This window comes from Macrosteles quadrilineatus, unplaced genomic scaffold, assembly GCF_028750875.1.
Source record: "Macrosteles quadrilineatus isolate MER2022 unplaced genomic scaffold, UCM_ALF_1.0 Scaffold_3__2_contigs__length_128488019, whole genome shotgun sequence".
In the NCBI taxonomy this organism is placed as follows: Eukaryota; Metazoa; Arthropoda; class Insecta; order Hemiptera; family Cicadellidae; genus Macrosteles; species Macrosteles quadrilineatus.
In genome coordinates, this window is record NW_026542596.1 from 5,579,919 (window position 1) to 5,605,008 (window position 25,090).

At 32.3% G+C, this 25,090-nt stretch overlaps 2 protein-coding genes across 4 annotated transcripts in view; both read left to right on the forward strand.

Moving 5' to 3' along the window:
* On the forward strand, nucleotides 1-24,865 carry LOC128988514 (uncharacterized). The gene is made up of 2 exons (XM_054409870.1): nucleotides 1-709; nucleotides 24,702-24,865. The coding sequence occupies exons 1-2, from the start codon at nucleotides 1-3 to the stop codon at nucleotides 24,863-24,865; spliced, it is 873 nt and encodes a 290-aa protein (XP_054265845.1).
* The window catches only part of LOC128988690 (adenylyl cyclase-associated protein 1-like), an 89,192-nt gene that overhangs the window by 48,597 nt on the left and 15,505 nt on the right, over nucleotides 1-25,090 (forward strand). For 2 of the 3 annotated variants that reach the window (XM_054410236.1, XM_054410234.1), the window contains one exon: nucleotides 24,702-24,839. The gene's annotated coding sequence lies outside the window, so the exon portion shown is untranslated. Of the gene's footprint in view, nucleotides 1-11,746; nucleotides 11,861-24,701; nucleotides 24,840-25,090 lie in introns of those variants that run through there. The other variant, XM_054410235.1, reaches the window with a different exon arrangement.

The window sequence follows — 25,090 nt, forward strand, 5'->3', positions numbered from 1 at the left end:
ATGGGGTTCAAGTGGAAGAAATGTGGTTCCAAAAGAAAATGTTTGATTGAAAGGCCCGACATTGTTAATTGGAGGTTTAAGTATTTGCGAGGGATAAGAAAGCTAAGGGAACAAAAAAGGAAAATTTTCTATCTGGACGAAACTTGGATAGACAGTAATTTAACGTTCCAGAAATGTTGGCAAAGTGTAGACGTCGATGGTGTGTTACCTGATATGAACGCGTCAAACCGCGTGATTGTCGTAGACATTGGGTCAAACGAAGGGTTTTTGCAGGGGGGTCGGCTTATTTATAAGGCAAACAGTGCCAAAGGAGACTACCATGGCCAAATGAATTTTTCCAACTTTGAAAAATGGATTAGGGAACGTGTATTGCCAAATTTACCGCCAAATTCAGTCATAGTCATTGACAACGCTCCGTATCATGGAGAACAGGAAGACAAAGTCCCTAATAAGTCTTCAACAAAGAAAGTAATGGTTGAGTGGTTGTCAAAACACGGCGAAGACTATGAACAAAATACAACTAGGAAAGCAGAACTTTTTGAAGCCATTGAAAGACTTAAACCACCACAAAAAGTTTACAAAATTGATAACTTGGTACGACAACAAGGCCACACCATTTTAAGACTTCCGCCTTACATGTGTGACTTAAATACCATAGAATTTGTCTGGGCAAAAGTTAAACAACATGTTCGATCAAGAAACACAACAGGTAAATTTACCATAACTCACTTTAGATATATGTTAACATTTTTTATTTAAAATTAGTTTCAAAAATGTTAGTACTACTACTTATGCCTCTTTAAATAATTACTTATTTTATTCAATATTTTACATTTTGAAAGAACTATTTATGAATAAAACTTAATGCTTTTAAATAATGTGTATACAATATTTAAATATACTTTAAAATTCGTGGTAAACTTTAATAATAAGTTGTTTATTGATGAATGCTATTGAAACTTCTGTACTCCATCGATCTCTATTGGCTGTACTCGAGTACTTATATTATGTACCGGTAATATGCATTCACCGTAAGTATATTCATGGATCAACTAATTATTTGGGATTAATGCTTGCAAACTCTGATTTAAAAAGGATTTTATTGTACAGTATTGTATTTTATTGGTATTGTTACATTTAACTAAACAAAAATCATAAAGTAGAAAAGTCATTAATTTGCCTTAGTAACACTAGAAAATGGGTTTCCTTCGATAGTATAACTATGCCAAAAAATATTATGACATAGATTCATAAAAATCATACTGATATTACATACAAAAATTAAGCATAACAACTAACAGAGCAGAGTGAAGACGGCTCTAATTGTCGCGCGAAACGTTCAAGCGTAACGCCTTCAAACTACGAATAGGCCGGAGCTCAGGGGACTTCTTTTCTCTCGCGGACAATATACCATATTTATATATGTGTGTGTGTCCGTTAGCACGATAACTCGAGCAAAAATGATCCGATTTTTATGAAATTTAGTATAAACATGATACCTACATTTTCCATTTTATTATTATTATTTTTTTTAGTGATGATGTACATTTATTCGAACAAGTTCGCAAACCAGCATGATTGGACTATGGGAACAGGGGTTTATGGGGCGTTTTATGGGGTAAAAATGAGTTTTTCCCATTTTTCATCCTGAAAACATAACATTATGCAATTTCTTTCCAGACCATTTTGTTAAACTCAAAAAACAATCAATTTAGTATATTAAAGCGTTGTTGAATGCTTAACGATTACAGAAAAAATTCCAAAAAAGTGTAAATTTAAAATTACCATGTTTTTCTTATGGAGAATAAATAAACTGTTGTAGCTTTCTTATCCATGGGCATATTTTAATAAAATTTGGAAAGTTACTTTATACTAATGTATCAATATTTCAATAAAAACACACCTTATTTTCTCCCTGTAGCAGCAAACCTACGTACTCATTAAAATTTATAATATTTGAATAGGAAATTAATCTGACAATTTTTAGGGAATAATTTAGTGGAATTCCTGCCTAATGAAAATTCGCTTAGTCTGCAGGTTTGCTGCGGCGGCGGTATTATTAACTAAAAGTATCTTGTTACAAGTAATAGAAGAGGTTTTTAAATAGATTTAAAAATTAATTATTTGAACTTCTCAAGATTTAGGATATAAACATAGCAAGTAGGCTACAGTATTCATGACTTAAGGCGGTTTCACACTGGCATCCGCGGACGATTTCTTCGTCCGCGGACGGATGCGAAAATAAATCGCAGTCCATGTTATCAGATGGGACCGTTCACACCGCCCATTGTAACGTAGCGTCCATCCGCGGATGCAGAAATTCGTCCGTGGACGATTTGGCGGAATCGCTCCGGGAGCGATTTTTCTAAAACGTCTGCGGACGATCACGCCCTCGCGCATGCGCAGACAGAGCACCAAACCACGTGTAGCTCTCAGCGAGGCATGTGTCACTCGCATCACAGTGTTTAGTAGTTTGTGTTTACAGCCATAGTGTTCATCTATAGTTCGGCCGCTTAGAAAACGACCTCCTCCAGCATTGGTTTAGCATTAGCGCGCAGGTCGTTTTCTAAGCGGCCGAGCTATAGTTGTTGTTTCGTGTTCTCCCTTGTTGTTTGTTATGGCTGAATTAATTGAGGCTGTCCGTGCCCACCCAGTTATCTAGCATACAACTATAGAAATTTATATAGATCATCAAGAGAAAGATAAAATTTGGTTGGAAATTGCGACTAAACTCCAAAGAGATAGTACATATCCTAACCAATAACCATGTATATTTATACGAATTACTGTACAGTAAATCATTATTACAATGATTTGTATTAATATGATTATTTGCATTATTACAATGATTCACCAAATCGCTGCCGCTTTCTGTTAATCGGATGAACCCACTTTCTCCTTTTTGATAATGAGTACAAAAGTACAACCTCGTCGTAAACTATCATCACTACTTCAATCAAGCCACGGAACAGAAAATCCGGGTTGACACCATGGGACAGAAGGCTCAGACAGTTTGCACACCTCCACTGATTTGTAAGAGGAAGTATGTTTAATCTATGATTGTAGTAGGAATGGCCAACTTCCCTATGCGCATGCGCGAATGAGTGGACGTTTGAAACGTAGCTCGCAATGTGAAGGGGGCGCGTAGCATCCATCCGAATCATTTCATCCGTCCGCGGACGAAATTATCGTCCGCGGACGCCAGTGTGAAACCGCCTTTACTTCTTCACTGTAAATATACAAAACACTTTCTTTACAAATAAATATGACATACCTGATATAAATATATGTAATGTACTAGTTTTTATTCCAATTTAATATCCGAAATTACAACATTTGTGTTATAAGAGTCCTCTATAATACTTTTAAAACATTTTAACATGTCTAGTAAGGAAATAAATTCACCGATCTAAATTCCTTGTAATAATCAGCACATATTTTACTTCAATAATTCCCCACCTAGGCCTAATCACCGGTGTGTCAGAAGGCGAAGGAAAGACTACTCCATGTGGTAACCCGGGATAAGCCTGGTGACTGTTTCTCCCATAAAAGGAGTCAAACTGTTGCCCTAGATTGGTCCCAGGCTCTCTCTTGCACTCGGTCTTAGCCTATTCCTTGGATGTTTAACAGTAGTGTAGATTTTGTGTAGGACTATATGCTGAAGTGTGTGTTTGTGTATGTTTGCTCTCTAGTTTTAATTTGTGTAAAATGTCTAATGCCCATTAGACCCACAAATGCACACATATGTTGGAATACATAAGCATAACTAATTGGTAAGTGTGAGATAATATCATAAGGGTCATGAAGAGGTTTGAATTTTGGTTATGGAAATTGGTTAAATTTGATACGGTTTTGATGTATATGTTGCAATGGCGAACTTTAACCTAAACAAAATGTTACTCCTTCAAATAATGCAATACGAAAGCTTAATTTAGAGAAAGATGCTCACTGTGGGTATTATGACTGTTTATAGCCTTCACATTTCAAAACTGTCCATCACAAACATATGTATAATACAAGAAGGTGTTAGGCATATAGTTTGCAAATTAATAACATAAAAAGAAATCTTTAAACAACATACATACATACATTGGATATCCGTTTTTCATTACTTGTCGATAAAAATTAAAACTTAGACACATAACAACAGTTGTGTATAAAATAACATTCGAAACCAAGTGTTCTCCATCATAATAATAATGTTTTGATAATTAATTGCTTTTTCACTAAAGTAAATTTTTTACCCTATTAGTAGCCTACAACAATTGTGTATTATTTATTTTTTTTTTATTATGTACACATTTTTCGTTTGTTTTAACATGTTAATGTTTTATGTAACTACTCTTACTATTTACACTAGTCATATGTACTTAAAACTGCATGACTGAATAAAGCAGTTTTGTAAAAGAAATTGTGTAAGTCAGCTACACATGTGTAATGAGGGCGGTGCAAGGCAGGCAATATCACCAGTCTAGGGAACAGTAATGACACAGACATGCATAATATATACCTTGGTAGACTACAGCTGTAGTTATGTGGTGAGCCTCCATCTTATATCCCTGGCTTGATACCATGTTTCTCTCAAAGATAGACTTAGATTCAAATACAATATTAGCATATTTCTCTTTTATGATAATCCATTCATCAATCTATAATATACCTAATAAATAAGGATTCTCTCTTTAACACCATTTTTAATCTGTCCTGCTTACCTAATTTGTTCGCTTGAGGTGTCGTTTTAAAGCTTGTTATCCAGCGGAGGGACGAATGGTAACGAAACAGGTCATTTTATTTTGAGCTTTTATTGCGTTTAATTTATTTCTACGAGTTCACTTTCAAAATCAGTGATTTTTATTTACTACTTTAGAATTTTGATTGTAATTTAACAGCTGATCTTTTGGTTGAGTGTTTAAATACAATCAGATTGTAAACAAGAGACAAAACAGTTTATGAAAATGGATTTTAAATAGGCTACATTTTTATAATTGTTACCTAATTGAGGTAGTTAAGTCATGTATGGTGTATATATAAAACTAACATATTTATTTATTGTAAATAAGTTTTTTATTCAATTAAATAGCTGGCTTAAACAAAAATAATCTTTGAATTGCATTATTTGGGAGCAATTTTGACATTAAAATGTGAAATTTGTGCTCGGGTCCCCTAGTAGAAAAGCAAGTTCAATAACATTTTCAATATAATAGAATAGTATTGGTTTCATTCCATATAATTTTACACCAGACCTGCACACAAGCCTCAGGATTCTCACTGTCAATATCCGGTCAGTTTTGAGGTTTAGCTAAATATGTATTTACCCCTTGGCAACAAAAAGACGATCTACAATTTTTACATTGGCTCCATTTATATTAACTTCATTTTCATTTAACCCTTTCCTCTTTCATTTTAGGGCTCCGCCCTCATGCCTAGGTTTAATTTATTATGCAGATCATTAAGCCTACCAGTAATTTAACTTCAAATAAAGTTATAGACCACTAATAAAAAAAAATATAAAAAAACATTTCCCAAATTTTTTTAAAGCCGTAATATGATACGGTTGCGAAACATCCGATTTCGTCTCACTGCCAACAAGAGAGGTGAAAGGGTTAAATAAAGTCTTTAACTTAATTCTTTCACACATGTAACTCAATTATGAGTTTTTAGCCTTTGTGGTAAGTGGTGTTTAGCTATTTTTATGATAAAACTATAAAATAAATAAATATAAAATTTCAAAATTTCAAGTTTATGGACTACTCATTGGTTCAAGAGGGACGATTCCTAAAGAAGTCCAGCAATTTTGGAAGAAATGTAATTTGGAAAATCAAGTTCTATATCTAATATCTTTGACAGATATAAAATTTTCTATTAACATTATAAGAAACCACCTTTATAACAATAATCATAATTAGGTTTGAACCAACTTGTAAAATTGTTATATCATATTATTCTTTGTTGTACAGCAGACTATAGTTCGGCCGCTTAGAAAGCGACCTCCTCCAGCAGTGGTTTAGCATTAGCGCGCATGTCGTTTTCTAAGCGGCCGAACTATAGCAGACTACAATGTGTAGTAAGATGTCAATTTTTAAAATAAATTTTAATTTATACAACACCTTTTGTACTAAATAAAATTGTGGTTGATTTATCCTCATGCAACATACTATGAATGCATTATTGCAATAGTCTTTTCCTTTTCTGTGATTGCCATTTCGTTAGATTGAGCTGTAAGAGAAAATATCACTCCGAGAGTAAAAGTAAAATTTAACAAGAAATACCGAATTGCCTTTTCATCGACTAATTGATCAATTCCTATATTTAATGTTTATTGATTTTTATTTATGTATGGATACTAGAATGAATCTTAAGCAACTATACTAACATACACTAAATTAAGTTAGGTATTGTTCTCTTTTTTTGATTGTGTCTACGAGAGTGGCATTTTTGTAATGAAAGTACTTGTATTTTAATAACTCGTATAAGGTATAATGGAATGATAAAAAAAAAACTCTCATACATTATAATGCATAGTGTTGAAATTATTTATCCCACAAAAACTGTTCCAGCCTATTTTGTTGGTGGAAACAAAAACTAAACTGTTTTACATATTTTTAGATTTAGTTTTGTAACAACGGACAAACATTAGATTAGGTATGACATTTACAAGTAAATGGAAACATTAAGCAAACAGGACCTTGGTTCAGGGAGAAGAGGGAAGTGAGCAACGAAGGGTTGGGGAGGTTAATGGAAGCTGATGAGAGACAGGATTCTTCTCAGTTGGCCATTATTGTACAAACAAGAACTGTCAGCTTGTAATTTGGCCAGACCTGATTCAAATTAAATCCCTTCCCTCAGGTCTCAATTCTGGTGTTTTCTCCTCAGTTTTTTTACAATTTTTTTCCTAGGACGCTAGGCACGAGCCTGGAATTGTTTTTCACATTACTTCAGGCTAGACCTAGAGGTTACGACATTATCACTTAGATAAAATCCATTAGTGATTTGACGGGATTCGGGGGGCCTTAACCACTAGACCAGCTCGCTCCCCGAGTTTTTTTACCATTGGAACATTCATTTTATGGCTTTAAAAGGACATGTCCCTTAGTCCTTTGGCTGCTTCTCTGTTCTTAATATATAGGTTGTTTGCTCCTCAGTTCTTTACCTTTGGAAGATTCATTTTATGGCCCTACTAAATATGGGTTTCCCTTATTCATTCAGCATTTGCTTCTGGTCTCAGTATTGGTTGTTTTCTTCTCGGTTCTTTGCCTTTAGAAGATATATTTTACGACACACAAATAGATTTTCTCCCAGTCCTTGGGCACTTGTCTCTATAAAGGTTGTTTCTCCAGAAATTTCAGAATCTTTAAATAAAAAAAAACTCATGTTTTAATGTGTGAGATTTTTCTCTTCGTCCTTTTGCTTTTGACTCCAGTCTCAATGTAGGTAATTTTCTCTTCAGTTTCTTGTTGACATAAGCACATTCAACTCAGCTTAGTCTGTCATTTATTTATGGTATTTAAGTGGTTATAAGCAGCCACCGTAAGAAGAGCCACATCTATATAATTAATACGCCAACAAGAAATTTGTCCTTTGAACTCCTATGCCATTTCTTATCCGATTTTGACCATTGACGTCTCATTGGAAAGAGCGTATTGCATAGATTTGCAAACTGACCTTACATTTTTGAAAAGTCTCTACCCCAGTGGCTTTTAAAATTCCCATGTTATCCTTATGAAGAATATATCTGTTAACATTATGATCAAGTGTGTAATTAAATTGCTGTAGGCTATATATTTAAGTTGCATTTAAGGAAAGGCATGCTACAATCATTAAATTACATAATTACTATTTGTATTTGGAGTTGTGTACATATTTCAATGGAAGAAAGTGAGCCAGCCTGGTCAATTTGATATATTTCACTAAATAAGAAAAAGAATTGACACAGTAGTGTATTTCTTGAGTAATCCTTGAAAGAACCGATATGCAAACTATGGGAACAAAGAAAAGTCATAGAACGCCACCAAGTACAAGAAATATTATTATATATGGGAATATATTATATTATATAACATGGGAATTTTAAATTGCACTATTTTTTAATTTTCTCCTTGACCATAAGGCATACAACAGTGCTTCAATATACTAAATTATTTCTTTTTTTTTAAGCTCTACAAAAGGGTTTAAAAAGAAATTGCGAATTTTTTGTCTTTAGGGTAAAAAATGGGAATACCCCATTTTTACCCCATAAAACCCCCCATAAACCCCCGTTCCGTTCGAACTCGTTCGAATAAACGTAGGTTTACACGTTTGTACCAAATTTCATCAAATCATTTTTGATGAGTTATCGCGCTAACGGACACACACACATATATGAATCTGAACGGATGGTGTTTTTGGTCTCTAGGGACCTCAAAACATAAAATTAAAGCGGTCCCGGGTCCAGGTCTTACCATGAGTACTACGGTAAAAGCTTATTCCCCATGTGGGAAATTCGCTAAATCTCTGTATTACATCAATAATTTAAAAGAATATTAAGTAATATTAAAGTATGAATATGTGAAATAAGGCCTACTTTTATTACAATTAATCTAACAAACTTTGCCTAAACCTGAGATACGCCTGTATCCTAGGCGTAACCAACCATAGCCTATTATTAATGGTTACAAATATCTCAAAATAAATAAGTCTAGCACTTGGCCTTCTATAAAATTGTAACCTTACAGTACTTTTTTTGTTTCAGGAGAACCAGGTGAATTTAAAGTTCTCTGAATCGGTAAGCTTTGACACTGTACTACCTTTAATAATGTAAATGTGTCAAAACTGTACAATATAAATTTAAAATGGCATAAAATGACACAATCTCTTTGTCTACCTAATTGCAAAACTTTTTTAAAAGAGCTTTAATTAAAAGCCTCTATCAGCCTTAATTGCAGTTTTTATTTTTATCAAAACAACGAAACAAAAAAAGTATAATTGTTTTTAAAAGCTATTGTTTAGAATCGTAGAATGATGAGAGTTTTTACAGTGATGAGAGATAAATATTGTTCCAGTAACCAACAGAGCCTGAAACAGCAAATGATTTGTTAGCTGTCTGATGACAAAGATTCTCGGTTTGTTTTGTGGATTATTTGTTAAAATTTTTTATGCAAATGTTTGAATACAAATCATAGAATAATTTAGCTTGCAAACAGATAATTTAAATAATATGTTTACTTGTTATATCTGATATTTTAAGTTGTTAAATAATTTTAAAATGTTCAACCTTTACTGTAGTTTATTTCCTCTATTTCTTCATCTTGCTGATTAGATTGTTTACAGGGTGTTTTTAAACTTGTGAAAAAACACTTATTTATTTATGTAAAACTGCAATAGATAGAAATATGCAGTTTGCGGGAATTGTCTATTGACCTAGAGGACCCAACTGTTGTGAATTCAACGTTAAGTTCCCATTCGCCTCCTTTCTCCCCCTACTCTTCACTTAAAATTTTTAAATTGCAAGTAAATCCCTTGTTCATATCAAATGAATGGGCACGAAAACAAAAAGTTTTTTGTGAAAGAATTTTTGAAATCGGATTATAAATTTATGAGATATTTCACGGTCTGTAAATGTTACTGTTAGCTGTGGTTTGTGGTTTATTCAAGAAAAACAATTACTAGGTAGGTAAAAACTTTAATAATGAATAGTACAGTTAAAAAATGTACCGTACACAATAGAAAGTATTAACAACATGATGTATTGAAATGAAATGAAATGTGTTTATTGTCTTGTAAATTTTTACAAATTATTGACAATGTCATAAAACTACCAAAATTAGCATAGTCAGTTAATGAATACAATATAGCTAACTACACACAAGGAGACATATTACAATACATATTTCAATATTACAACCAAATAATCTTATTGTTAAGAAAAATTCCTGGCATTTGGAATTATGGAAGTTATTAAACCACATAACCAACTAAATCCAACAGTAATTTGGTAAATTTGCTAGCTCTACTTAAAAATTAATAAAAGTCATTCAAAAAAATCTTTTAGAGAATAAAAAGGGGTTCAAAAGCCATTTGTAGAATTTAGATTTAAAAGTATTTTCAGGATATTTTGTATCAGCTTGTTGTATATTTTTATTTTAAAATAGTTGTTTAGCCTCCGGATTACTGTAATATACTTAAAATGGTTTACAATACCTGCATATAGTAATCCGTTGTTGCTGATTTAGGCAACTAGTTTCGGTTCTTGTTTTGAACCATCCTCAGGCCTCAAGGTGTCAGGTAATCACTTCATTCGAAGGTCGTTAACAAACAAAGTTCAATAAATAAAACATATACAAAACACGATAACACGGAACGGACTTACATTACAAAAAACACGAAGGGGCATTGACAATCGAATCACGATCGGTTACACCCCGTTCCCATGGTCTGATCATGCTGGTTCGCGAACTCATTCAAGTTTATGCCGCCTTACACCTTCAAACCAATTTTTTTCAAAATCGGACAAAAATTAATCAAGTTATCGTCCGGACGAACACATATATATATATATATGATAATACTTATAAATTTACATTCAACACTTTAAATACAAAAGTTGTAGATAGTTTAAATCCGCACTAATGATATCCCATTAGACTTAAGATCCAAGGATTTGTTTAGCATATACAGTCCCAAAATATAAAGCCTAAAATTTAGTTTAAGGGGTCCCTGTATGGTGTGTATGTAGACGGGTTTAACAAAATTCTAAATGTAAGTGGGGTTTAAGAAGGGCTATTTCCGATGAAATTCGACTATGTATGTATTGACATAGTCAAATTTCATGTATGTACATAGTCGACTATGTATGTATTGACATAGTCGAATTTCATTGGAAATAGCCTTTCCTAAACCCCACTTACATTTAGAATTTTGTTAAACCCCCGTCTACATACACACCATACAGGAACCCCCTTAAATTTGAGGCTTAATATTTTTGACATGGATCATCAAATCATTCAGTGGGGTTTGCCTTTCATGTATATTCAAGATATTGTGTGTGAGCGTGTCAATAGATTCTATATCATATTTTATAAACACTACCCGGATTATCAATTCGGGACTCTTTCGAGATTATTTTGTATTGGATTCAAAATTTGAATTTCCATTAGATTTTGGTAATTACGGACCGAACAAACCAATGCTGGATTGAATACTTAAGTGTTGTTAACTGTGGTTTGGTGCGTCCCCGTCTTCTCCGCCCCAGAGCGCATCATAAGCTCAGAAGGGGGTTTTTTATTTCACCTCACTTTAGCACTTGGTGGAATAAAAAAATAAATAAATAATAAGGTGCTTGTATTTGAAGGATTGTTAGACAAGTTTTATCAGGGAGAAAAGAACGATACATAATTAATGGTTTTGATAAATTTTATTTGATTTTTTATTATTATTTATCTTCTTGAATTGGTGGAACTTGTTTAGGTTCCTTGAACCCAATACCTCTCTGTATCAAATTAGTACTACAGTACCATAGAGTTTTAGTTATATTTTAAGTGGGAATTTTTAACTTGGATATTTTGATATTCAAACTTGGGAAATCTGTAATTACCCTTGAATTTATTTTTATTGCTGGCTGGACACCCTAACACAACCACTAGAGGACGTTTTCAAATCTTGACATTGTAACGCAGGTGTATGGAGTAGTACGATGACGTACCTGGGTGTTTTGCGGGGGAGCGGGCCAGGCGCCAAAATATTATCTTTAGCCCGGCGCTCTCTAGCATGAGAGCTCTCAGTTTCTAGTATGTGGGAAACAGCAGCTAGAACTGTTGTTTGACTCCATTGTTATTGTATCTCTCTTGATCTAATTGTTTTCTTAGGCCGCTCACTTATTACTGAGGTAATAATTGTTTGTATTTGCATGTGCGTTTCAGTTCATACTTTATGTTTCCAGAATGCTCATTAATGCGTATTGTTTGTGATTTATTAGGATCTAATCCTTCTTCTCAGAAATTATTTTGTGTTAGGTTATGCTTAATTGGTTTGTACCAATTGGTTTTTCATTTTGATTATTTTGATCTCATGTAATTGAAAATGATAATAGCAAATGTAATACTTTGTGGATTGTAACGTGATTTTAAAAACTATAGTTGTATTTTTTAATACTGAAAACGTTCTAGTTATTGATACAAAAAATGTTCCACGTGTAGATAAGTTTCAAAACCTTTTGAATAGCCTATAAGATAATAGGCTCTATCTATTCCTGTCTAATTATTTATCGGTTAATTTTCAATCCAATATGTATTCTTACTGAATATTTCTCAATCCCAAGGAAAAGTACATAATAATTGAAAATAACATACAAACCAATGGCTTGTTTTTATTTTGACGAAGATTGTCTCAAGTTCCCTCTAACTAATGATATGGCACTACCAAGTTTCATTTGAAATATTTTCTTAATTTGTCAATCTGGAAAAACTTTTTCAGGGGTGTATTTTGGCCTTTAAAATTAATGAATGTTACTTATAAATATACAAACTGGTATTGAAATATGTTTTTTTTTCAATTTGCATTTTTCTGAAAAATGATTGGTTCAGTTTGGTTAAAAAAGGAAACCTCACGTCAATGTGGATAGATTAAAAGAGAATATACACAGTAAGCACACAGCTGATCTAATGATTAGAGCAAAAACATCTGTTTCAAGTTCAAATCTCGCCAATCACTAATAGAGTTTACTATTTGATATACACCTGTTTAGTGGTTTAGAACCAATTGTCAGCTGTGGGTCAACCAATATAGAAACAAGTCTCTTATTCAAGGAGAGTGTTCTAGGTGTTAGGAATCTTTATCCAATAAAACCCATATTAACAGGAGAAGATATAAACCATTCAGTCAGTGATTGTGACAACATGAACCTTGGCCTGTTAACACTATTTTTATCTCTTACTCATCTTGGGATACTCCGACTCACACAGGAATGCATGTATACTGACTCATTCGGATATTGTTTCATCAATACAGTGACTAAGTGCGGTTTTATACATTTTAGCGACAAAATACTAGCTGGGGAAGTTGAAGTTTTGTTTCAGTTGTTAAAAGTTAAGAGGTCGAGTAATGTGCCTGTTACATAACTTTTCATTCTCATCTCTTACATTTAGTTACTAAGTTTGGTCCCTAATGGTTCCATATTGTTAGAAAATTGTTTTAAAATGTGTGTTGTGGAAACTGTTAAAAGAGTCTGGACTACATTTGATCAATATCATTTGTGATTAGTTACATCAATTATTTAAGATGAGGATGCCACAACCTAACAGAGCTTAAAAATCTTGTCCATGAAACAAAGCTAAAAGCATCAAATTGGTTTAATGCTAATGGCTTTTTGCTAAACGAAGAAAAAAAACCCAAAACAAGATTCTTACAATTCCCACTAACTGTGATCTAAATAATAGCACAGCTGTAAGATTTTTGGGCCTTCATATTGATAATCAACTCACATGGAATGCTCATATAGATGATTTATCTTCAAGATTGTCTACATTTTTTAAATTGTCTTGTAAATCAAGTTCCTACGAAATATGTAAGGACGGCCTATTTTGCGTACTTCCAGTCACTCATGAGATACGGATTGGTGCATTGGGGTGGTAGTGGTAGAATAAAAGAAATTTTGATTCACCAAAAAAGGGCTTTAATAGCTATGACTGGGACACACCCTGATCATTGCAAACCTCTTTCTATAGATCTGCAAATCTAAATTTGTTCATTTATGAACTGATTGTTTATATATTAAAAACCCTCAATATCTTCAATTTAATAATCACAGTCACAATACTCGTTTTATAAATACTGCGCTGTTAGAATCCCATCGCCTTAGTAAAACTAGTAATTGCCATATAATTTTATCAATTAAATTGTATAATTCAGTAAAAAATAGTATAAATATTTATACAATTAACAAATTTAAGGCTATGTTTTATAATTATCTGCTTCAAAACCCTTTTTATTGTCTGGATGATTATTTTAAACTGGGATAAATTGTCCTTTAGTTAGGTTTTCATTTTGGTACAGAACCAACTAAACAATGGTGTAAATAGTGAATGTTGTAATATTTGGCCTATAAGAGTATTTTGTTGTTTATGTTAAGACTTGGTTTGAAAACTGCAAATAGACTTTGTCAATGATATGTAAATGTATCCTTATGGCAAATAAAGATTGACTTATTGATTCACTATGTGCGTATACCCTAGCATTTCTGGAATAGCCAGGTTACTTTTATTAATTCTTTGAATTTCTTTGGAGAGAAGTATTAAGTTTTTGTATGTAGCACATTTATTTTATAAAGTTTTAAGATGGTCTATTTGTTATAATTTTTTATGTTGCCATGTAAATTAAAGCGGTTAGTTTAAAGTTACTTAAAAATCCTAAGTTCTTGGAGGATTAAGTAACCCGTGACTCCGAACCCCATGAAAGTAGTCTTATCCTCGAGCTCCGAAACCCAATTTTTTAGTCCTAGAATAAAAACTGGTTTCAACTGGATTTTAGTCCAAGAATAGCGTTAGTCCTGAGCTCCGAAACCGGCCCTTTAATGTTTTTGTCAATTGAGATATAACTATGAAGAAATAAATTACAATAAATGCAGAACAAATCTCCTTTTATTGAGATTGACTGAGCAAAAAAAAATTAAAAATTAAAAATACCTTAACCATTGAAACCCTGCCTCATGCATGAGTGTTGTGAACATATGCCAATCTTCCAGGAAAAGCTGTAAGATAGCAATTATCGACTGTTATATGTTCTCTGTTGTTTGAGATCCTAATGAATTCTCAGTTTTATTAATCGTTCATGAATCATCTTAAGAAATCTGGTGTATTAATAATCAAACTAAACATGTCATGTAAATGATTTAAACCTACATAATTTACACCAACATTAGTTTTAAAATTTAATACAAATTACAAGATTGTTTCCAGGCATCCATTTACATCATCAACAAACCATGAAGATCCTTATTTCTAGAATAAAATTAACCAGAAAACAAGTTTTACCAAAATCTATTAATATGTATTACAACGCATTGTTTACTGGAAAAATAATTTTAAGATGGAAACTCTAATTATTTACCCAGCATAACTTTGTTTTTTAACAAGTCTATGCCCGCTTATCTTTGGGCGAGCGTTTTAACTATCCAAGTCTGTTATTAATAATGGATCTTTGTGTTGTGCTCTTGTTCTTTGGCTGTATTTACATATACGGCACATGCTCATTGAATATCTCAGTGTTTCAATGGATCTAGATTCAGTATTTGGTTCTTATCAAATTTCTCAATCACAGCCTTGAGGGTACGGAAATGAGTTTTCTATTACCAGTATTGGGGTTTAATATTTTAAATATGAAATTTAGAGGAAGTTAAATGTTTATAATTTCATAATAGCCTACTTTGACCAATTGTTTTTGCCTTACCTTATCTAATCAATGATACCAGTTTTGGAAATAGTGTTTTTCTTCATTAGAATAATTAGGGTAAGCATTGAGCAGCTTTATTTAAAAAAAAAATATCTTAATAATAAAAATATTGTGTTAATATCTTCTCATCTTAATCTCTCTACCTAATAATGGAATTTACACAATTTAAAATAATTTTTGTTTGCCAAAGGCCATAAACTGTGATACAATTAATTAATTATGAAACATAAAAATTTTCATTATATTAAAGCAAGTGTGGATGGTATAACCTTACTAATTGGGACATTATTTACCTCTTCAAATTATGTATTAAACTCTTTATCTTGTTAAAAGTTACGTTTATTCAAAATGGCGGATCTTGAGTTGGCAACTGAAAATAATACTTACATCACATAAAAAAGCCATAAAGTAACAAATTAATCAACAATATTCAGTAGTATTGTGTAGTCAATGTTAAATCAAATAAGACAATTAAAAAACAGTACTGATAAAACTCTCCCTTTGTAGGATAGGGAAGACCCAAAATAAATGATGAAATCATTGAATAATATTTAATTATTTTGAGACAAAATAATAGAGTACCGTTTAAGGATATATGTGTGTTTGAAATCCTTTAGTGCATATTAAAACTAAACTAGTAGGTAGTGTAAGATTTATTTCGTACAACTAGTTTACCGATGCTTCAGAGTTTAAAGTGCACACACAATTTTTGTATTGTTTCTAAAATATAGTTTTTTATTCTACCACCATAGACAAGACTCCACTATCTTTGACTTCCAGGCTGAAGAGGTTTTTGATGGATTCCTTAGAAGTAAACCCTAATTCATCAATCACTTCTTCTGAACCTTTCTCTTCCTTTCAACCACTTCTTTCCCCCTCTCCCCCCCCCCCCCCCCAAACAGATGTGTCTGTCTCCATTTTGTGACATGTGTTTCTGATCAGCTTGGATTTCTTTCCCTTGTATGAGCCGATTTATTCCCCATCAGATGTATTTTGAAGGAAAATTATAAGTTTAAGGTGGATTAACAGCGTCAATAATTATGTTGACCAAGTGTTTGCAAGTATTGCTCCAGTTTTAGGGACAACGGACAAGAGGAGGACTTTATCCTAGAGGTGCATTGTTTATGGCACTTTGTCAAATTTTCCCCCAAGACAACATTTTTATTATCCTATACGCAATCTGTCACAATCTGTGCATTTTTTGGTCGTTCCTCATATTAAGGTGTAATTTATCTATATCATTTACCAATATTACTAATGTAAAATTCATGTAACTTTTAGTATGGACCCTGAAGAGGCTGCAACCAGAGGTTAATCGTTTATGAATGTTGGCAGTAAAAATATAAATATAGTACTTAGCTAACCATTTGATTAAATTATATTCTTGCAGCAAGGTTTATTTAACAACCAAAAGAGGCTATTTCAGCTACCGTAACTCTAATGGCAATTCTAGTCCTGTGTTACAGAGCCCACATTTTGGGCTCCATCGTTCTATAAAACAATAAAGAATGGGTCTTTCAGGCTAGGTGACGTTTCTGTAGCCGAGAATTCCCTCTTGACTTTAAGATTTAAAAAAATTCATTGCATGATGAAGCAGAAAGTGAAGGCTTGTAAAAACGACAGAATAGTAACAAGATTTATTAAAATAAATCTTGTTACTATTACATTTTTGAGTTATTAGTGACTAGTCAGTAATAACTACTAACTAGTCATGTTGTTTGCCTTTTGTTGCCAGGTTCTTGATGAAATAATAATGTTAAGCTCTATGTACATTTCGCCACAAGTGTGGCACCCTCAGGAGCTGTGTCTGGTTTCTTCTTACATCACTATCACTTAGTCACTAAAAACGCACTATGCTATTTTATTTACACTTATTTTCATTCACGGGTGATTCAAGGCGCGAGCATGGAAATCCGTGCGTGCGAGCGCGTGTGCGGACCGGGGGTGCTACATATGTTGCTGTCCGACTGCCTGGCTGTTGTCCTTGGATATATGTAAATAAGTGTAAATAAAATAGGATAGTGCGTTTTTAGTGACTAAGTGATAGTGATGTAAGAAGAAACCAGACACAGCTCCTGAGGATGCCACACTTGTGGCAAAATGTACAAAGAGCTTAACATTAATTATTTCATCAAGAACCTGGCAACAAAAGGTAAACAACATAATTAATTATTTGTTCTTGAATCTGGGAATACCACATCAATTATACTAACTAGTCACTAGTCATGACTGACTAGTGAGTGGCTAGTTTATTCATAATTTATACCAAAGTATCAACAAAATCTTATCACTTATCTCCACTCTGGTGACAATATCAGCTCAAAGATTTCCTTACCTCCGATTCCAAATATCAAAGTGTCAGATTGCCGAGCCGCTGCTTTGATTGCCCACTTTGGCGCAGTGATTTGGACACATTTCAGATCAGCTGCATGCTGAATGGATCCTCTCGCTTCCTCAGCTGGCAAACAATCAACGTTTCTGCTTCACTGCATGAATTTATACCAGTAAATCTCTTTGAGATAGCTCTCGAGGTTGATAAACATTTGCAACTTCTCTTCACTGGGACTACTGGCTGTACACTCATTGCAGACATTGAATTGAGACTTATTTGAATATTAGAGCTTAAACTTATCATTAATATTCAAACTTGCTTTGTCTAATTCTGTGAAAATAGGTTGGAAAATATGTCACTAATACTAAATTTCTATCTGTGCCTGTAAATTTTATTTAAGACAATTCGCACCATCGCTTAAAATTATTAGTAAAAACTTTAATATGTAATAATACTAGCAGAGTACCCGTCCTTCGTATGGGATTGGCATATAAGTATAAAATGCTTAGTACAGTTAAATACTCAAGCTTTGCGTTTGCAATGGGGGAGGACACATTTGGCCTATAATAAAATTTGCTTATTTCAATTCATGGTATACCATAGTATTACACATCTACCATAGCCATAATGTTCTACTACTTCGCCCAAACAATAGAAGAAAAAAAATAAATTATTAAAGATTCACAAAATATGACAAATTATTCGTGAAATTAAAAACATAAACATAACTGTAAACAGAAAGTTCTCATAGCGTGTCACAGTTTTTTTGTTGCTGCTTACTTCAAATTAGCTGGTTTCATAAATGAAAAAAATAATAGTGCTGCACCCTCTTGGTGAATCTTATAACTTTTAATGCTTTTGCATATCATAGAACCAACCGTTTTAGTCGAAACAGCTGACTAAATTCTTTAATTCCATTTAAATATGAGTACTCATAAGGTTAACATGGGAAACTCCATAGCCACTGGGGCGGAGCCCGAAAGGATTTTTGAGATAAGAATATGCCTATATGTTAATCGGGAATGTGAGCTATCATCATACCAAATTTCTGCCCAATCCGTCGTGTAATTAATGCGTGATTGGACTTCAAACAAACAAACAAACACACAAACTTTCACATTTATAATATTAGTAAGATAATGCAAGTACAATAGCTTATTGATGACACATTTTAATATTGTAGTATATAATCAAAGCCAATCAAACATAATAATTATTATTCTTCCTGCTTTTCTTGGTTGAAATAGTTTTACTTTAAGTTGATTATATTTCGTTGATTTGATTTAGAACGAACTCCATTACATTAATATGGGAACTTTAAAAACCAATCGGTAGAGCCCTAAGGATAGACACTGTTTCAACCCAGTAAACACATATATCCAGAGTGTAAGAATTTATGTTCGATACCAAATATTCTTTAGTTACTACAATGTAAATGGTTGGAAAGCTATCTACAAGAATCAATAAATTATCGTAATTATATTTAACAAGAGAGTTCATAATGTTTTGACAAATAAATTATGAGATCTGTAATTTTATTAACTGCAGTTATAACAGTATTTACTCTACATTTTGTTTCAGTAATCTACATTCAAATAATATCATTTCAGTAATTTGGTCTGTTCTAACATTATTTGATAATTGAATATTACCATAGTCATAGTCATAGTTATTCATTTTTTTGTACATAGTTTGTACAGTAAATAGCGTCATATACAGGGTGAGTTTCTACTGACCGTGTTAACTTCGCCAGTAGGTTCTACTCACTAAAAGGAACAAAAAACTTCATATAAACCCATGTCCGATTTTCAACCGTTTGGCTGTAATAGGGGATTTTGTGTTTTTCTTATTTTATTAGACTTTGCTCCACAATTTATGTAATAAAAACTTAACCAATAACTTTAGAGAGTTATAGTTAAAATCATTGGAAAGAATATTAAATTTGCTATAAATCAAAGGTTTCATTTAAGAATTATACCATTACATAGTCCACGTTATATCCAAAATAAAGTAAAAATGTCATTAAATTAATTAATTACGATAATTTTCATGAGCCCACTTTGATACATAAACCTTCATCTTTGCAATGTTGAAATGCATAAAAAACTTGGCCATTTAATAATCTTTCAAATGATATGCTATTCAATACTATTATTGATATAAACCAGTGAGAAATTACTAATAAACTACAATAAAACACGGCCTACAGATTTTGTTTTGACACAGTTTTTACTGTTAATAATAATTACTGTATTCATCATGTTGGCATACTCTTGATTGGTAAAAGGCTCCATAGTTTAATAAATGTTGAAAAACTCTTAATTGACTTGGAACTTGGAAATATAAAGTTAAAACAGCAAATTACTCAACAAGGTATGTTTAAGCAGCTGAGCTATCTAGCTATAGATGACAAATCAATAAAAGCTGACTTAATCAAGCACAAGGTAAAACTAATTATACAGCATTTAAGAATCAAACACACTACATCTTTGAAAATGTGAAAAACCTTGAGTTTATACATTTTATTAATTCAGATAATTTAAATAAATATTTAAAAGTTAAAATAATGTACAAATCTTATCAGATTGTTTAATAAAATACAACATGGAGTATACAGTAATTATTATCAACAGTAAAACTGTGCAAAAACAAAATCTGTAAACCGTGTTTTATTGTAGTTTATTAGTAATTTCTCACTGGTTTATATCAATAATAGTATTGAATAGCATATCATTTGAAAGATTATTAAATGGCCAAGTTTTTTATGCATTTCAACATTGCATAAATGCAGGTTTATGTATCAAAGTGGGCTCATGAACATTTTCGTAATTAATTAATTTAATGACATTTTTACTTTATTTTGGATATAACGTGGACTATGTAATGGTATAATTGTTGAATGAAACCTTTAATTTATATCAAATTTAATATTCTTTCCAATGATTTTAACTATAACTCTCTAAAGTTATTGGTTAAGTTTTTATTACATAAATTGTGGAGCAAAGTCTAATAAAATAAGAAAAACACAAAATCCCCTATTACAGCCAAACTGTTGAAAACCGGACATGGGTTTATATGACCTTTTTTGTTCCTTTTAGTGAGTAGAACCTACTGGCGAAGTTAACACGCTAAGTAGAAACTCACCCTGTATAATACAATACTAAATCTAATTAAAATCTACTATTTACAATTAACCAAGCAAAAATGAAAAGTAATAACAAAAATATTTATATCTACAGTAGGTTATATCTGGGAGGTGGAAAATTCTTCTATGGAGTAAGGGGCCAGTTGTATTAAATATTCTTTCAGCAATTTCCTGAACTTATTTAAATTATTTTCTTTTCTTATGTTTTCTGGAATATATTTAAGAAAAGTATATCCTATGTAGGTTGGTTTTTTTTTAAAAAACTTTAATCTATGTGGCAGGATAACCTCATTTCTCTTTCTAGTACTATACGAATGAGCTGGGGACTTAAAATTGATAGTTTACAATTCTTTGCAATGAGAGTAGTTTCAATAATATACAGGGTGTCCCGGAACTCTCTACCAATATTTTAGGGCATTGTTCCTGGGTAAGAAACATATCTAAATATCATATTTAAATTGTCCGGAAGTCCTTATTTACTCAGATAGCCGCCATTTTGTTTTCTTCACTTATTAATTTTTTTCTGAAGATTGGTTAAACATACGAAGTTGAAACTTTGCACAAACATTTATAACAACTAGACAAAGCTACAAAAAAAAATATGACGATTTTTCAAATTCATAAAACAAAATGGCGGCTGTTTAAAATTTTGTTTCTTAAATTACTCGAAAACCGTTGATTTTACAAAAATTTTACAAGAATAACTTTTTTAAGGCAATTTTATTACAAATCGATCGACACCTTAATCTTTAAGATTGGACGAGTATTAACTGAGATATGGCAGTTTTAGTGATACGTGACCGCTTTCAGCATGCGCTGCAACTAATATCCGGCGGTCACGTATCACTAAAACTGTCATATCTCAGTTAATACTCTTAAAGATTAAGGTGTCGATCGATTTGTAATAAAATTGCCTTAAAAAAGTTATCCTTGTAAAATTTTTGTAACATCAACGGTTTTCGAGTAATTTAAGAAACAAAATTTAAACAGCCGCCATTTTGTTTTATGAATTTGAAAAATCGTCATAATTTTTTTGTAGCTTTGTCTAATTGTCATAAATGTTTGTGCAAAGTTTCAACTTCGTATGTTTAACCAATTTTCAGAAAAAAATTAATAAGTGAAAAAACAAAATGGCGGCTATCTGAGTAACTAAGGACTTCCGGACAATTTAAATATGATATTTAGATATGTTTCTTACCCAGGAACAATGCCCTAAAACATTGGTAGAGAGTTCCGGGACACCCTGTATAAAACCATATTAAACCCCTTCACAAACATCCATTGGGTAATTGATTTAACCACCAATAAAGTTATCTACATTGTCTTTAACAGCCCAATTAACCCAAATGCTGATCCCCAAAAGCCAATAAAGGAGCGTTTGTACCCATTAGGTAAGGCACATATATTTGAACATTTGAACATTAAAAGTGACATTTTCAACTGCTCATATACGTAAAGCTGGAATAAGATTGCATCGTTACATTTAGATATCTTTTAGAACTGATTATCATCGTATCATAAAGTTTGCAGCATGCTAAGGTGTAGTTTTGTCCAGCATCCAGCAAGCTTGAGTGTTTGGATATTGATGACTTAAATTTTTGGACAATTTCATAGCGTGCTTATACCTATTTGTATTACCAGTAGTAAAGCAGTAGTTTTAATAAATTGTTCCATTTCATTTTACCGTAATAATTTGAAAGTTTGTAAATAAAAAAAATTTAACTCACTTAAGCGTTATCATGATTGATGGTTCTATCAGTGTGCAGTAGAACTTTGATTGTCCAACCTGAACCAGCTTCGGTGATCATCAAGCAAAGTTTTGTCATCAAATAAATTCGTTTTCTGTTGAACCACTATTTGTCTGCTTTGAAGCCACAACCATATTATAGAATTTAAAAATAGCTGATAAAGTAAAAACACCACTACTGTAACTGTCAAAAAAAGACACAGCGATTCACTCATTCACTCAACCACTACCTACTATCTGTTCATTTTGTTTCTACTAAGACGCTGGGATTGTTTTTCACATTTCTTCAGGCTAGTTTGCGACTAAGACTAAGTTGTAGAAGGGAGGTATGCAGGTATGAGAAGCTTAATGTTCCATGCCAAAACAGACAGTACAGGTGTGTAAATATTGGCGCATATCTTCTGAGTACAGATAAGGGTTGGCACACAGGGTTGTCTAAATGTATCTCCTACAGTGTACACACTACACAGGAAATAACAGGAATATAACACAATTCCTTAAGACTGGACTTTCTTAAGGAGGGTTGGATAATGCAGAAGATCAGATAATCATATTTTGGTAATCTAACTCTTCTGTAGACCTACATAACGTTTAGTTAGAATTAAAACGCATTCTATAGCACCTTAGAACTCAACAATTTGGGATTCATGCTCTCATCACACCTTAACAAAACAATAAGAAAGATTTTTTTCCTGTTGGGCTTGCCCCGTGGTTCCAATGCTTATCTTTTAACGAATTTCCCTATAGGGAAGTAGCTATTACCGTAGGTCTCATGGTAAGACCTAAGCCCGGGACCGATTTACTTTTTCATTTTGATGTCCCCAGAGGCCAAAAACACCATTCGTTCAAATTTTTATATATCTATATATATATATATATATATATATATATATATAATTTTCATTTATATTTTTTCAATATATTATATTGAAAATTTAGAAATTCTAGAATATGAAAGAAATAAAACAAAATTAAATGTCAAGGAAGATTTTCATATATACACAAATTACAAAAGATTTCCTCAAAATTTACTGAACACCATGAACATCAACAAAACAAATCCGATATTCGAAAAAATCCTACAATTGCAATAAAACAGAAATATTATATAATATACGCAAAATTAAACAAAGAATAGATCAAGATCCTCTAAATTTTAAGTTAGCTTAACATATGACTATATTTATTCTTTTCATTACTCTGTTATTGTATTTGTAAAAAAGCATGACTATGACCTAAGTGTCGAAACATGTGGTTTCTTAATTAAAATGAATTTAAAAGGGTACTTAATGTTGTTATAATATTTCCAATTATTAATATATATATATATGTGTGTCCATCCGCACGATAACTTGAGTAATTTTTGTCCGATTTTGATGAAATTTGGTTTGAAGGTGTAAGGCGGGATAAACTTGAATGAGTTCGCGAACCAGCATGATCGGACTATGGGAACGGGGGTTTATGGAGGGTTTTATGGGGTAAAAATAGGTTTTTCCCATTTTGACCGTAAAAACACAAAATTTCACAATTTCTTTTTAAACCATTTTGTAGAGCTTAAAAAAAACAAATAATTTAGTATATTAAAGCGTTATTATGCGCCTAATTGTTACGGAGAAAATTCAAAAAAATTGTAATTTTAAAATTCTCATGTTATTCTTATGGAGAATAAGTCAACTGTTGTAGTTTGCTTGTTTATGAACATATTTTGATCAAATTTGGAAAATACATTAATTTCTTACTAAACCACAGTACCTTTTAACATTTTACATTAAAAAAAACATTTTACCCTCCCTGTTGCAGCAAACCTAAGTACTCATTAAACTACAGTAATTCTGTTTAAACAGGGAATAGGCTAAATGTGATATTTTTAAGGAGACATTTTAGTTTAAATCCAATCAGGCAAATGGAAATTCGCTAAGTCTGCAGGTTTGCTGCAGCGGGGGTATTTTACTATTCATTAGTCTCTATACCGAACTACAATTTCAATCACAGTATTTGGTATTTATATTATATATGGGTGATTTCCAGCCAGTACAATTATTGTGTTTGTTTGACAGGCCAGGACAACCCTCTCTCCCCTGCCGTTGAGCTCAACTCTCTATTGACCAGGTTAGAGAACGTCACATCACGGCTAGAGAAGACTGTTTCTTCTGGTGACTCACCTAAGACACTCACTCACTCCAATTCTGCCACTCGTGAGTGTTATCTTTCATACATGTGAAACACTCGTCATTACCCCCTGAATTGGTTTTATAATGGTTGGAACCAGAAGAAATAAGAGCTGAACAGATATGTTTTTACCTGCATCTTAAGTAGATAAACTAATCCAAACAAAAGTTTAAAATACCTGGAATTGTTTAGTGTCAAATGCTCCTTATTTTAGTGCTGTTTTTTTTTTCAGGTGATATACTAGCTTTTACTAGGTTGGTAAAAGTTATTTGTTCAT

Excerpts from the sequence above, each read along its gene's own strand:
- LOC128988514 (XM_054409870.1), top strand. The coding sequence starts at position 1 with ATGGGGTTCAAGTGGAAGAAATGTGGTTCCAAAAGAAAATGTTTGATT. Across the intron at positions 710-24,701 it reads TCGATCAAGAAACACAACAG|GCCAGGACAACCCTCTCTCC; the intron begins GTAAATTTACCA and ends TTTGTTTGACAG.